This window comes from Littorina saxatilis, linkage group LG1, assembly GCF_037325665.1.
Source record: "Littorina saxatilis isolate snail1 linkage group LG1, US_GU_Lsax_2.0, whole genome shotgun sequence".
Lineage (NCBI taxonomy): Eukaryota > Metazoa > Mollusca > Gastropoda > Littorinimorpha > Littorinidae > Littorina > Littorina saxatilis.
Window position 1 is genome coordinate 62,891,681 of NC_090245.1, and position 15,477 is coordinate 62,907,157.

Genomic DNA, 15,477 nt, shown 5'->3' on the forward strand with positions numbered 1-15,477 from the left:
AGTGTTAGTGTTACGGTTAGCCAACGCCATTTTGTGAGATGCATGAGCAAATTAAGAGGCCAAATTTTGCCTTAATATATTATAAATTTATATGATTATGAGAATTCAATATAGAAAGTGGACAACGGCGTCTATTTGAATGAATACACCTGTCTAAGTTGCCTGTCATTTCATTTTTGGTGCTTTAGCAGAGCACAACAGCTTGCCACTAAATGTCGGTCATTGAGTCAACCAGGACATTTTCTATCATGCTTGTCAAATGCAGTGTTCACACATGCCATACATACATAATTTATCACCTAATAAGATACTATTCTACTTTTGAATGTAAAGTCATGGCCGCATGTTTCACGTTAACACTGAGCCAAATGTGTATTCCCCCTAAAAATCTGATTTTCCGTTGAGCTTCATGACCTACTTAAATTAAGGACTATCAGTATCACAGATGATCTGCTGCAGAAGATTGTAAACTATTATCAGTTTTCAGTTACTCTCAGTCTGTCAGAGTATTGTCTGGAGGTTTAATATATTATATGTAACGACCTACAGAGAACCGTACGTTGTATCTCCACTATGACACAGAGAAATCGTTTTGGTTGTCCCTTAATTCGTAAATTGTGAATATCAAACATCAAACTACGGAATTATTTTACCATGTGCACACAAAAACACAAAGGGAGTCACAGAAAAACAGAGGCATAAACGTAACTAGCGCGCGCTCAAACACGACATACACATTTCAAAAACAACAGAACAAATAACTTAATAGACACATTAGAAACTTGTTTTTGAAATTTGTTTGTGGTGTGTGTGCAATCAACTTACAGAGTGGAATGTTTGTATCCTGACCACTCAGCCACCATAATTTTGGCATAGCACACGTACATCATCCTCTATAAAAACCAAAATCGGTTCAGCGCTGCGCGCTGAGAGCACGTGTTGAAAATTCTCATCGACCAGGTTGTGTCCGGGGTGTACCTGAATATGCCCACCAAATTTGAAGCAGATCCATCGAGAACTTTGGCCGTGCATCGCGAACACACACAAACACACACACACACACAGACAGACAGACAGACACAAGTCGTATATATATGCCCAAAACACCAGTTGTTTTTAGCTTTCAACTGGTACTAGAGAGTCGGAGTGGCGCAGTGGTTAGAGCGCTTGCCTCTCACATTGGAGCTCGTGGTTTGTCCCCCACTCGGGGCAAATGCAAATACCCGATTTTCCGAGTGCTCTCCAGTCTCCAAATGGATACCTGACCCTATTCAGGGCCGGGGAAGGCAAAGGCAGCGAGGGAGAGGAAATCGGCACTGCCCTCATAAAGCCGGTCCCAGAAAAGTTGAGATCTCCCCTGTGACCACATGATTATGGGACTACCTCAACCGGGCCTGAAAGTGGCGAGTACTCGCCATGGCGAGTAGAAAAATGAAAATGGCGAGTAGAAATGTTAATCTACTCGCCAAATGCGAGTAAAGTTGCTGAAACAAATGGTTGGTTTGGCGAGTAAAAATACTAAACTTTGCTCTCTGGCTAGTAAATTGTGAGAAGTACTAGCCAAAGGCCAGTGCCCCATTTTGTGGACTTTCAGCCCTGTTTACCTTTACCCTGGTACATACTACTACTAGTTTTTCAAAAAGGCAACCCTTTACATAACGACAGCCTGCCTAAAATTACTGACCTCTTTTCATCAATCGGTCCCTGGAGTTGTAGTTATTGATACTATTATAGGTTCAGCTACAATAAAAACAGAATTTCATTGATTTTAGAACTGTCAATAAATAAAGAGAAACTATACTGCTCAAAGAAAATGTGTCAAATTGTTTCCAACATGCTTTTCTCTTGTTTCTGTCACAGATTGACTTTACAAGTCCACAACACAATTTCTGCCTAGTGTCAGTACTGTCACCACTGTAAGTGGAAGAATCAACCAACTACGCTGCCTCCCACAGCCACTCGCAACTCAGACCCCCACCCCCAGACAGAGGGCTCTGTCATGACAGGTGGGGTGTACCCAGGTCTCGAGGAGACACCTGAGAAGGAAAAGGAGAAGCCTCCGTTACCGACCTACCCGGATACTACCGGACTGAACAGTGAGGAGGATGCCCCCACTGGTAGCTGGCAGAGGGGCAAGGTGGGTACAAGAGGTTTGGGCAAAGTGTGTGTGTATTTTGTGGGTTCCTTGTATGTTAATTTTGCTTCAGCCTTAACAAATTTGAAATAACTACTTTTACCAGGAAAGCAGAAAGCTCCTAATTGGCAATTCACTAATTGGCAGCAAAGTGGGTGCAGTTTCGGGGGGTGGAATTTCTGTGGGTGTTTAGTGGTACCTGAAGAAAAGTGCAAGGAGCAGGTAATAAAAGAGATCACACTTATTCAAATTCGAGTTTGGTCTCAATCTTGTGCCCCTGTAGTAAATTGCTGAGTTTTGTTTCTTTTTGGCAATATTGGAGTACACGTATAAGTAATTATACATGTATCAACATCTACAAAGGAACTCTTTACTACTTGACATGTGGTTGAACATGTTAACCTTAAGCGGATCACGCTTTGGGCTACACAGTCCGGATGAGGTACAAGGGCGGATCTGGGGGGGGGTTACACGGGTTACGTAACCCCCCCCCCACCCCCCAAAAAAAGAGGTAATTTATTGGCTCAGGATGCACCAGATAGCTCTATTTTGCTTCTTTGGATAAAAAAAATTTCCGGGGGGGCATGCCCCCGGACCCCCCTAGAGGCTTAGGCGCCTTCGGCGCCGTCAACTTGTATCTTCGCAGTAATTTTGTAACCCCCCCCCCCTCCAAAGTGAATTGATCCGCCCTTAAGGTAGGTCATGTACGACCCATACTTTCGAAAGAAGGATTCAACGTAAAAAGTATGGGTCATACTCAACCCACACCATCCAAATAGGGATAAATTCTTTACCGCCTCTTTGCAGAGTATGGGTCGTACACAATCCACGCCATCTGAATGTGGATAGACACCAGTAAAATGCCTTCTTTAATTCCATATGGGTCGACCACGACGCACAACATCTGAACTGTGTAGTTCAAATGACGTCATTTGTTATTTGTTTGTTTACATAGATAATCCTTAATAAATTGGTCAATAGGAAGGTTCTATACGTTGTTTGAGGATTACATGAAGTCTCAATGAAGAACTCCCAATAGTTTACAGATCAGATACAGACAGTTTTGTGAGGCTCTGGGTCGTCCACGACCCAGAAAGCAAGGTGAATTAGGTGAAACAAGTGAACAACTGACAGCAAAGTGATACAGTACTGCTAGAAACTATACTGCTCAAAGCGTGTCAACATCAATTGACCTAAAGTATCCATTATGACATGTACTGCGCATGCCACACCAGTTGCAAAGCTGCAGACCATTTTGCTACGAGTCGTCATATTTTATATTAATTTAAATGTTTGTATCAGATCCTTTTAAATTGAGAAAAAAATTGTAAAAAACATTATTTTCAAGAGAGTAGAGAAATGTCATGGGCCATGTGGTAGCACGCTAATTGCACCCCACCCCGGATAATTACCCACCCCCCAAGGGCTATCATCAGTGAACAGAATGTGTCCTCATTGCCGCCAGTGCCAGTCAAGTGATTCTGGACCCACTGCTGGCGCGCCACGTGTTGTCTTTGAGAAAGAGTCTTGAGAGAGAGAGAGAGTGTGAATAATGTCTACATTCAATTTAATTCTTAAAGTAAAGAGAGAGAGAGAGTGAATAATGTCTACATTTAATTTAATTCTTAACGTAAAGTAAGAACAGTAAACCAGACATATTCTTTACCTGATTTACAATGAAAAAATGGAAAACTAGAGCAGCATCTGCCAAAATGATTAGTAGTGTATTTGATGATTCAAAATGTCTTTGGGTGCAAAACCCGATCCATCACATGCACAACCATATCACTTTTTGCTGTGCAGGGAGTGCTTGCTTGCAATCGCCACATGCTGGAGAACCAGCTAGCTTGCGACATCTGCTTCATTGTTGGTGTTCACCGGGAGAAGGTAGGGGCGCACCGCTATGTGCTGCAGTCACGCTCTGGTGTCTTCTTCGCCATGCTGGATGGCCCTGGCGCAGATCGCACACATGTTGACCTCCCTGATGTCCAGCCCAAAGTCCTCTGGCAACTCCTCAGGTTGGTAGTCAGCAATTAACATGCATCATGCAAATATTGCTAGCATTGTAGAGCAGATGAAGAGATGTTCTTCATGGTAGTCATTCACCGGGAGAGGTGGATAGGGTGGGTCCGCCCTGTAATCTGAAGGTGGTCCTGAGTTTTATCAATTTTAATAAAACATACAATAAACAGTTTCTCCTTTATCGGCCCTCCCCCATCCAAAGTTACGTCAGACCTATAATCAAGTACCTTTTAACCATCACGTTTTAATTATTTATAGCTAGCCAACTTCCCCGTCAACTCACCTTCTGTGGCCATGTGCCCTTCCTCCCCCAACTAGTCCCTAATAGGCAAAGGACCTGTGGCACATGAAGCATTTGAAATTGATTAAATTACATATTATTACCCAACTCACATATAGCAATTAACTCTAGTTCAGTGCTGGTAACGCTGTACGCGTTCCCCTTGGTAACAAGGGAGACCACCCTAAAAAAGAGTGATCCATCCCATAATATCAGACCGATGTCCGGTCCAACATCCGTATGCGTGCGCATACGCCGCCATTTGTATCATTCTCTCTCAGCGGTTCAACTGGGAAGGACGCTCCTGATGTACGCTCCTGCTGTCTTCAGCATTTTGTCATAGTCTTTGGCTTTGGCATCTCCCCTTGGTCGTCGCCTAGCTGTTCACCTTTACCTACTTGTGTGGTGAGATCTTTCCGTTTTGTTAACTTTAGCGACGTTTTTCGTCGCTCGTTTTGTACTTGTGAAATTTTTCTGAAATTGTTTTTCTTTGAAATTTTTCGTGAGTTCTTTCGCTATGGCGGAGGCTGCGCTTGTTGATAGCGTGAATATGAAGCCGAGTTCGAGGCAGGTGCCTGACGATTCGCCTCCTAAACGTAGCTCGAGGAGAGAGAAGGGCGCAGGAAAATCCGCGTCTGTTTCTTCTGATTCAACTTCTGTTAAATCTCCCGTGTTAGCAGACGTCAGTTTAACTTCCGGTCAGGCTTGTTTACGTTCTGGCAAGAGTGGCGGTTCGCGCAAAAGAACTTCTTCTTCTGCTTCTGCTTCTGCTTCAACTTCAGATGGCTGCCCTGGGTTAGCGCCAGCTGAAGTTGCGTCTTTATTGTTGACTTTGAGCGCTCAAGTTTCGACACTTGCGTCGGAATTATCTTCCACTAGGGAGGAATTACGTGCGCTTCCGTCGGGTGTTTCTGATGTTCTCTCTTTAGCACAGTTACGGCAGTCTCCTGCAGTTCCGGCTTCGACTTCCGTTCAGCCTTCGGCGACTGTGACTCGGGCGGATGTCCATGCTTCGCAGGATGGGAGTACCAAGTTGGTGTCTCTTCTGAATGTGACACCAGTTCAAGGTATGTCTACACCGCTTGCCGGTGTGCGAGCTCAGGGGGCTCTCTCTGGCGATGGATGTCGTGAGAGTCCTTATGAGCAGCGAAAGGACGAGCGCCTCCGTACGTCTCTTTATGAGAATATCGGGGACCGTTTTAGTCCTCTTCCGCCCAGGGGGCAGGAAGTGGTCGGTTCTGCCGACGATAAACGGTCTGATGTTCTGCCTCCTGGCTCCGAGCTTGATCTCGAGTCGGAGTGTAGGGCGGAAGACGGGGATGCCTCAGTGGTAGAGGATTCCCAACTGAATTTGCCCGCGAAGCTGTCAGCCGCTGTGGCGCTGGCGGCGGAAACGGCGTTCAGGTATTTTCCGGAAGGGGTGGTGAAGGACAAGGCTCAGCTTCACCCACCTCGCTCTGCTTTTGACGATTTCCGGAGTGCACAGGAGCAACGGCCTCGCTTCCGCTTCCGGGAATCGTCAACTATTGCCTATGAGATGGCTAACGTCTTGTGTGGTAAACGCAAACCGGCGGTGCCGTTGTTGGTTCAGCACGGCGAGGCCCCGGAAGATGTCGTCTCTTGGCTGGCTCAGCCTGGGGCTCGGGCTGCTTCCGGTGTTCCGAAGTTCAAGCTTACCCCTTATCCTTTGGATCTGATGGACTCTTTTGCTCTGCCGTCAGGGGCACTTCCGGTGACGCCGGAACTTGCTGCTTTGAGAGAAGACGGGTACAGTAGGGATAGAGTTGTCCCATGTACTGACGGTTCTCTCGCGGCTGTGGAGGAAGTTGGAAGGTCTTTGCTGGAACTCACGTCAGTGTCGGAGTCCCTGCAAAGGTCTTTGTCGAGATCGATTGCCACATCTCTTGATCCTTTTGAATTTCGGTTCGATGCGTCGCCGACAGATGTTTCCACACTGCTGGCTACTCTGGGCAAGGTGACTAGAGAACAGGTTGCTTTGTCTGCCCGGCTGTATACTCACGCAGTTCTGTCAAGGAGGTCAGCCTTCTTGTCGGGGTCCAGGTTTCGGGACACCGCGACTGTGGAGCGGCTGAAGGTCTCCCCTTTTGCTGAGGGGTCTCTCCTAGGGCAGGCGTCTTTCGATGCTCTCCAGAAAGAGACGCAGGACGCGCGGGATGTAGCGATCGCGCGTTTGGCTTCACAGGGCTTCCAGAAGCCTCAGGGCAAGTCTCAGACTCAGGCGTTTTCTTCCGCTAAGCCTCAGACGTCTTCGTCAGGTGGTGGGAAGGCCCAGAAGCAGTCATTCTCCTCCAGGGGTAGGGGGCGCGGAGCTCCTTACCCTAAGAGGGGTCAGTCTTTCGGGGGTTCCAGGGGGTCGGGGCGTAAGCCTCACCCCCAATGAAACTTCCCCGAACAACACATCCCGGTGGCCCCCGCGCTAGTTGTAGCGGGCGGCCCGTCCAGGGCCCTTTCTTCCTGGCTGCAACTGGTGGCCAGCAAGTGGGTCACGGGGATAGTGTGTTCGGGGTTCCGGCTTCTCTGGTCAGGGCAGAAGGCTCCCCTGGTCAGGATAATCCCGCCCTGCAGGGCGCCAAAGGATTTGGTGGCACGGAACGCAGTCCAAGAGGAGGTCTCGGCTCTGCTGCTCAAGGGAGCTATAGAGGAGGTCTTGGACGCGCGGTCCCCGGGGTTTTACGGCAGACTTTTCGTAGTGCCAAAAGCCTCGGGGGCGTGGAGGCCGGTGTTAGATCTTTCTCCTTTGAACAAGTTTCTGAGAGTAATCAAGTTTACCATGGAAACCCCAACCTCGGTTCGGGAGGCCTTACGGCCGGGAGATTGGGCAACGTCGATCGATCTTACAGACGCTTACTTTCACGTCCTCATTCATGTCGCGGACAGGAAGTGGCTTCGCTTCCCTTGGGGCGGCAAAGCTTACCAGTTCAGGGCTCTGCCGTTCGGCCTGTCTTTAGCTCCGTGGATTTTCACGATTGTGGTCAGGCAGCTTTGCGCTCTTGTGAGACAGGAAGGCATCCGTCTCAGAGCATACCTGGACGATTGGTTAATCCTTCACCAGAACAGGGGGCTTTGCGAGGCTCATACGCACAGGGTGCTGAGTCGGGCGGCACAGCTGGGTTTCTCTGTCAACCTGACAAAATCCGAGTTGGAACCATCCCAGACATTTACTTACCTGGGCATGGAATTCGACACACTTCGGTGGTCTGTCCGTCCGTCTCAAAGGCGGATCGACAAACTTCAGGGTCTGATTCGGTCTCTCTACGGAGAGAATCACGCCAGTGCAAGGGTTCTGACTTCGGTTCTGGGTCAGATGGAATCCATGGCTTCCCTCATTCCGTTGGGCAGGGTTCACAAGAGGCCTTTTCAGGCCTCCCTGCAGTCAAGGTGGGATCAGACATCCCAGGACTGGAGTGTTCCGATCGCACTGGGAACTTGGTTTCAGCAGACCACAGGCATTTGGCTTCTTCCGGATTTGTTCCGGGGTGTTCCCATTGTTCGTCCACCGCCGGAGAGAGAGCTGTTTACGGACGCATCTCTGACGGGGTGGGGTGCTCATCTGGACGAGCACATGGTTTCGGGAGTTTGGGATTGCTCTCAGGCCTCCCTACATATCAATGTACTGGAGTTGGAGGCCGTTTCCCTGGCGCTTCTAGCGTTCAAGCCTTTCCTGGAGGGCAGTCATGTACGTCTTCACACCGACAACATGTCTGTGGCGTCGTATGTGAACAAGCAGGGGGGGACTCGGTCTCACAGTCTTTCCGACATTGCATGTCGCATTCTCAAGTGGTGTCACGCCCAGCACATTCTGTTGTCAGCAGTGTACTTGAAGGGCAGTCTGAACGTCCTTGCAGACACTTTGAGCAGAGGGGACAGGATTGTTCATTCAGAGTGGACTCTCACACACCAGTCTTTGCAGCGGCTTTGGTCGCAGATCGACAAGCCCAAGATAGATCTCTTTGCGACGAGGTTTTCGGCGAGACTGCCTCTCTTTGTGTCCCCCTTCCCGGATCCTCTGGCCTGGAAGGTGAATGCTCTGGAAGTGGATTGGTCAGATCTTCCGGCGTATGCCTTCCCTCCGTTCTGCCTCTTAGGCAAAGTCCTCAGGAAAGTGGACTTGGAGAAGCCAGCGCTGGTTCTGGTCGCTCCTCTGTGGCCAAGCCAGCACTGGTTTCCCGACCTACTGCGTCTAGCAGTTCGGCCCCCAATCCCTCTCGCCCTGAAAAGAGGAGATCTCGTGCAGCCTCGGTCAGGCGTTCAGCACGAGAACCCACAGATCCTGGCCCTTCACGCGTGGATTCTGTCCGAAGCGCTTTGCGTAGGGCAGGGGCCTCTTCCCCTACTCTGAGATTCGTTGGACATGCGCATAGAAAATCGACATCTTCGGTTTACTCATCGCACTGGGCCTCTTGGTCTAGGTGGTGCGCGCTTAACGGGGTTAAACCTCTTTCTCCTAGGTCTATTCAGGTAGCCAACCATCTGTCTTGGTTGGCTGATCAGGGGGCTTCTCCCTCTTCTATTAGGGTCCGGAGGTCGGCGATCTCTTCGACCCTCGCGCAATTAGGCCACAAAATTTCGCTCGGAGGGGTTATCGCTAGTGTTATTAAGGGGGCTGCCCTTTTAGCAGCTCGTTCAAAATCGCTTCTCCCTGCATGGGATTTGTTCCTGGTCTTACGTTTCTTAGCCTCGGATGAATTCGAGCCTCTTTTGTCAGCCACTTTGGCCGATTTGACGCGTAAGACTGTGTTTTTAACGCTTCTCTCTACTTCTAGGAGAGGTAGTGAGGTGCATTCTTTGTCGGGTTTAGACAAGGACATTGCGTTCGAGAAGGATGGTTCCATTTCTCTCAAATTTGTTCCCGGCTTTCTCGCGAAAAACCAGAAACCTGGCCAGCTTTCTCCAATCTTGCGCATTCCACCCTTGAGCAAGATTTTGGCTCCTGGAGATCCCGATATTGCAAATTGTCCTGTGAGAGCTCTCCGATGTTACCTGTCTCGAACTCGGCCTGTTAGGTCAGAAAGTCAAAAGCTTCTTTTCATATCTTTAAACACGGCTAGGTGTAAGGATATAGCGAAGGTGACTCTGGCCAAATGGATCTCCACTCTGATCAAACGAGCATATGCCTGGTGGCTAGTGCAGTCGGGTGATGCTAGGGCAGTGTTGCCTCTCACCGCGGCTAGAACCCATGAGGCGAGAGCCTGGGCATCCTCAGTGGCAGTTCTTCGGTCCGGCAAGCTAGCCGAGGTACTGGAAGCTGCGTATTGGCGCTCTGAGGACGTTTTCGTCAACTTTTACCTCAGAGACGTCGCTTCTGTCAGACAGGATGGAAGCTCCGCGCTGCCTGCCATGGTAGCGGCGGGACAGGTCCTGCGTGCCTAGTTTTGGTAAGTACCCACCACCTATAGTAGCAATCTGCTATATGTGAGTTGGGTAATAATATGTAATTTAATCCAAAATTTTAATAATAAATTTTCATTTAATTAATATACTTACCCAACTCACATCGTTTAAACCCTCCCGCCTCCCCGCTGTGGTGGTATTGGGTTCTAAAAAAGTAGTGAGTTGGGCTTCGTTCGAATGATACAAATGGCGGCGTATGCGCACGCATACGGATGTTGGACCGGACATCGGTCTGATATTATGGGATGGATCACTCTTTTTTAGGGTGGTCTCCCTTGTTACCAAGGGGAACGCGTACAGCGTTACCAGCACTGAACTAGAGTTAATTGCTATATGTGAGTTGGGTAAGTATATTAATTAAATGAAAATTTATTATTAAAATTTTGGATTTTGTGCAATGTAATAATAATAATAATAATAAAGTGTATTTATATTGCGCCTATCCCTTACAAAAAACAAAAATATTTGGCTCTAAGCGCATTACAACATGTGAAGGACTTGGTACAATCAAGTCTGACAAGTACAACAGCACAATATACAGTCGGTCTCTTAGGTAAAAGCAGCTTCGACAGTTAAACACTTCTACTAAAAGATCCTCTAACAATTTACAAACATAGTTAAAGAACATCGAGTTAATAGGAATTAAAAAAAAAAAAGGTTCTTATAATAAAACTATCTAGCGAACGACGAAGAAGAAGAAGAATAAAACTATCAATGTCAATGTATAACAAGTCATTCAACGTAAATGGCCAAAGAACAACAATAAAACAATGGTGATAAAACAGTTATACTCAATGGCTAATAACGAGGCAGAGTTAAATAGTATCGACACAAGATTAAAACAAAACATATTTCTGGAGACGAATTAACAACAATAAAGCAATGGTGATAAAACAGTTTTACTCAATGGCTAATAGCGAGGCAGAATTAAATAGTATCGACACAAGATTTAAACTAAACATATTCCTGGAGACGCATTTAATAATTATACATGTATCAAATAATCAATGTACAAAATACAGCCCTCGCAAGCAACCCGCCCCCAGCCGGCCCACAGCGCGCTACGATGGCAAGCGACCCCTCTCCTTAATGTGGCAAATACTGAACAGTGCACACAACCAATTACTCGCATATACTCGTGTCGCTCACTCGCACACACACACAAACACACACACGGACAACATCGAATCACTCGCACAGGCTAGGGGTTGAAGTATTCCCGGAAGAGGTGTGTTTTTAGAGAGGACTTGAAGGAAGGGAGAGAGGTAGAAAGGCGGACAGACATGGGCAGAGAGTTCCAAATAGAGGGAGCTGTGTAGGTAAAGGCGCGCTTGCCGAAAGCGTTCAGTTTGACGCGTGGGACAACAAGGTGCCCTGCGTCAGCGGATCTGAGGTTGCGTGTGGGGACGTGTGGCTTTAAGAGCGAAGACAGGTAAGAAGGGGCAGAGTCTTGAAGGCTACGGTAACACAGGGTAGCTATTTTATATGTAATGCGTGCTTTGATTGGTAGCCAGTGAAGGGTCATGAGGAGAGGGGTGACATGGTCGCGCTTGCGCTTGCGCAGCACAAGACGTGCTGCATTGTTCATGATGCGCTGTAGGCGGTCTAGCTTGGCGTCTGGGAGGCCGGCTAGGAGCGAGTTGCAGTAATCCAGTCTCGACAAAATAAAAGCCGAAACCAGTGTCTTGGTTGCGTCGAGGGAAAGAAGGTGTCTGATTTGGCTAATCCTCCGCATTTCAAGAAAGGCGGTTCTGCAGAGTGAGTTGATGTGGGCGTCCATTGACAGGTTACTGTCAAGGTGGACACCCAGGTTTTTTACTTTGGTGCTGAATGTGACTGTGGTATCAGAAAGGGTAAGACTGGATGTTTCTGAAAGAAGCTTTAACTTTGATTGTTTGCCAACTGGCATGATCTCTGTCTTATCATCATTCATCTTGAGCTTGTTGACTGTCATCCACTGTTTGATGGAATCGCTGCATGATTCTATTGACTGCACTAACTCTGTAAACTGTTTGGTGTGTGCGGATTTTTGTAGTTGAGTGTCGTCTGCGAACATGTGGTACAGGACATTGTGGTGCTTTATGACTTTGCTTAACGGCTGCATGTACATAGTGAATAACACTGGGCCTAACACAGATCCTTGTGGGACACCATACTTTAATATGGTGTCCTCGGAGTGCTTATTCTGGATCACAACAGCCTGAGTGCGTCCAGTCAGGTAGGAGCAGAACCACCCCAGAGCCGTGCCTGTTATGCCGAATGTGGTGTTCAACCTTGCCAGCAGTATATCGTGGTCAAGGGTGTCGAACGCTGCGGATAGGTCCAACAGGGCCAGAAGCGAAACAGAGCCGCTGTCACAAGCAGTGAGAAGATCATTCGCTACCTTAAGTAGGGCTGTTTCAGTGCTGTGATCTGCGCGGTAGGCGGACTGTAATGGTTCAACCATACCTGTCTTAGCGAGATGCTCTGACAATTGGGCCAAAACAACTTTTTCAAGGACTTTCGAAACAAAAGGCAAATTGGAGACAGGGCGGTAGTTCTTGAAAGTGTTGATGTCAAGGTTAGCTTTTTTCAGGAGGGGAGTGACTACTGCATGCTTAAAAGAAGGGGGTACTTGACCGGATGTGAGGGATTGATTTATGATGTCAGTAATGACAGGGAGTAATTCCTCTAGACACTCATTTAATAGCTCTGAAGGAATTGGGTCGAGAATACAGGATTTGGGTGGAGCTTTTTCAATGATCTTCTTCACTTGTTCTTTAGTGACAGGAGAAAAATCGGTGAGGTGGGCGCCGTGAAATGGCGCATGCTCTGGATGCCCAGGAGCAGCATCAAGCTCGACTCGGATCTTCTCGATTTTTTCGGCAAAAAAGTCCCCAAACTTATCTGGAAGGTCATCAAGAGGGACGGAGTTTGGTAGCTTTTTATTTTGAACTTTACCGAGGAGCTGCCCTGTGATCAGAAAGAGTTCTTTGCTGGAGGTGCTGTTCTCGATTTTCTGAGAAATAAACTGGTGTCTGTTCTTATCCACCATCTCTTTGACGGCCTCTCGGTGAAAAGTAAAGATTTGCCTGTGGACCGTGAGAGCCGATTTCCTCCACTCTCTCTCAGCACGACGCCGATCTTGCTTGGCTGTGGAGACCTCCGGCGTAAGCCAAGGTGCCGAGGGTCTGTCGGTGACTGTGCGTGTGGTGAGAGGGGCGTGCTTGTCCAGAATCCGGCGCAGGTCGCTGTTGTAGCTGGACACGAGGTCATGTCTGTCTAACTGGAGTGCTCTGACGTCATCCTTCAGTGCTGCCATGTCGATCCGCTTCATGTTGCGCGAGGTGACGACTCGTCTGGCAGGGCCTGGCTTCTGAAGGTCGAAGCTGAAAGAAATGACGAAGTGGTCGGAGATCAGCATGTCCTGCACAATCAGGTCTGAGACGCCGACGTCCCCGCCGACCACCACCCAGTCAAGGGTGTGTCCACGACGATGCGTCGGCCTGTCTACCAGCTGGGACAAGTTGAGAGTGGGGAGCAGTGTTTTCAGCGTGTTAGCGTTCAAGTCCGACTGTGAATCATAATGAAGGTTGATGTCTCCGACAACTACAAGATTACAGTGCAAATTGGCGTATTCGTCTAAAAGCTCTGTGAACTCAGCCAAAAACTGCGGAGTAGATAGTTTGTTCTTTTTATTGGGGGGGGGGCGGTATACACAAAGAAATGTGAGGTCTTGATTGCAATGACGGATTTTAGTCTTGCACAGTTCAAACGAAAGAAAATCAAACCGTTCAAGCGAAATGTCTACGCAGTCGCGCAATGAAGTGCGATAGAGCACGGCCAGACCACCACCCGCGCCAGTCAGACGTGGGCAGGAGTGGAGGTTGAAGCCCGGGGGAGTCATCGCTTGCATCAGGGGCTCGTCGCCGACCTCTCTAAACCAAGTCTCTGTTATGAAGACTAAGTCCGCTTGACTGTAAGGTTGCTCACTGAGAGCGTTTTCTAAAATTTGTTTACACCAGCATTGCTGACCAGCCTAGTAGTGACTAATACTGCTGTTCAACTATTTCCTTTTTACTAAGCAGGTAAAAAACTGACCCAGTATATGTGATAAAGAACAAAAGACAGTTTAACTATAGGACAAGGGATGCAACTCTTCAACTCTCTTCTGAATCAAAAGCATAAAGATCACCTGTACACAATTCTAGGATTAGGAAATCTGAAAATCTTTTTGTTTTCATTGGGGAAATAAACTGAAATATACTGTAATGCTTTTGATTATTTATGATTTAATCTGTGGTTGATACCCCTAAATTGGGCTGGCATGCAACTTTCATACTTCTGCTTAATACACTACAGAAAGAAAGAACAAGAAAAAAACAAGAAAGCAACTTAGAAAAACTTTTGTAGTCAGCTTTTTACACTGTTTTTATTCACAAAGAAAAATATAATTTACTTTTTTGTTTAATGTGTGTATGTGTTTATTTGGTAACTAAAGTTTCATAGTAAACAGAGTATGTACATTTTGTGGTAGGGATATACTGTCCCCCCAAAAAACCTTGTCACAGTTAAACATTTTTTTAATATTATATATTAAATAAAAGCACCAACATTCAGTTTGAAGTTTTTCAGTTACATTGTTGCTAACCACTAAACCACAAAAAGAACATCGTTGAACCGAGACTTTACTAGGTGGTCGCCCTTTTATTGAATTGCAAAAAGATTGTCTGCACCACAGAAATCACGTGCATGGCGCCGTGATGTGTTTGCCTCTGTCTGAGCCTCAAGTGGCAGAGATGAGATAGCCATATCAATCGCAATTCAGTGACACTGACACTCCCTGGGTCTGCAATTGATGTGCGGAAAATGCCATGACTGACTGAAGCCAAGCGCCATAATGCTATTGGCGGGTTGCAAGTCTTGCCTCTTGGCTAGACTGGGGTTGATGAAATTATTTCTAATATGCCGACTGTTTGCAAATGATAACAGACATGTCGAGAAAAAAGAATATCAAGCATAAACAGTCAGTATATTAGAAATAACGGTTTTTATTACTGTTTATTTCAACCAAAAGTCATTTTGAAGCAAGCCCTCGAATTAGACAGAACAGCTGCAATGAGAACTGGATCACTCCTACCTGATTATGCTTGTCAAAGTATTCTCGTGACCTGGGTCTGCCAATCACTCATCTTACATGATGAATATTAACAGGTGAATGTGTTCACACAACAATCTCACACAAAAAGCAAACACATGTTGAACATGGGTTTCAGTTGCTTCGGTTCTTCTTGTTCAACAGGGAGCGTCAGATTTAGAACCGACTCCAGACAGATGGGAAATGACGTTGCTTTTAGGTATTTTTTAGATAAAGACTGTATTATCTGACAGCTTTTGAAATGTCATTCTGTAGAATAAATCACGCTGATATTGTTGATTCAAATTTTTACTTGGTCTTGTTTATTTTTAGTGTGTTAAACAAAACGTTATAACATTTAGTGGGTCACCTAGAAACCCTCCTGATTGGTCAGAAAGCTATATGTGGCACTGAAATTGTAATAACATGCTATGATGTGATTGTGTCAGACATGAGAAAACCAAGTGTCATAGTAGTCATTTTTTTTTGTCTTGGTTAGCCCAGTAGTTATCC

The 15,477-nt window shown here is 46.9% G+C and overlaps 1 protein-coding gene across 4 annotated transcripts in view; it reads left to right on the forward strand.

Moving 5' to 3' along the window:
* LOC138975985 (BTB/POZ domain-containing protein 6-like) overlaps window positions 1-15,477 on the forward strand; it is a 50,637-nt gene that overhangs the window by 22,810 nt on the left and 12,350 nt on the right. For all 4 annotated transcript variants that reach the window (XM_070348784.1, XM_070348796.1, XM_070348791.1 and 1 more), the window contains exons 2-3: window positions 1,861-2,137; window positions 3,938-4,152. In XM_070348784.1, the coding sequence (XP_070204885.1) occupies window positions 2,000-2,137; window positions 3,938-4,152 (353 nt within the window). In that variant the 5' untranslated portion in view covers window positions 1,861-1,999. The remainder of the gene's footprint in view (window positions 1-1,860; window positions 2,138-3,937; window positions 4,153-15,477) is intronic.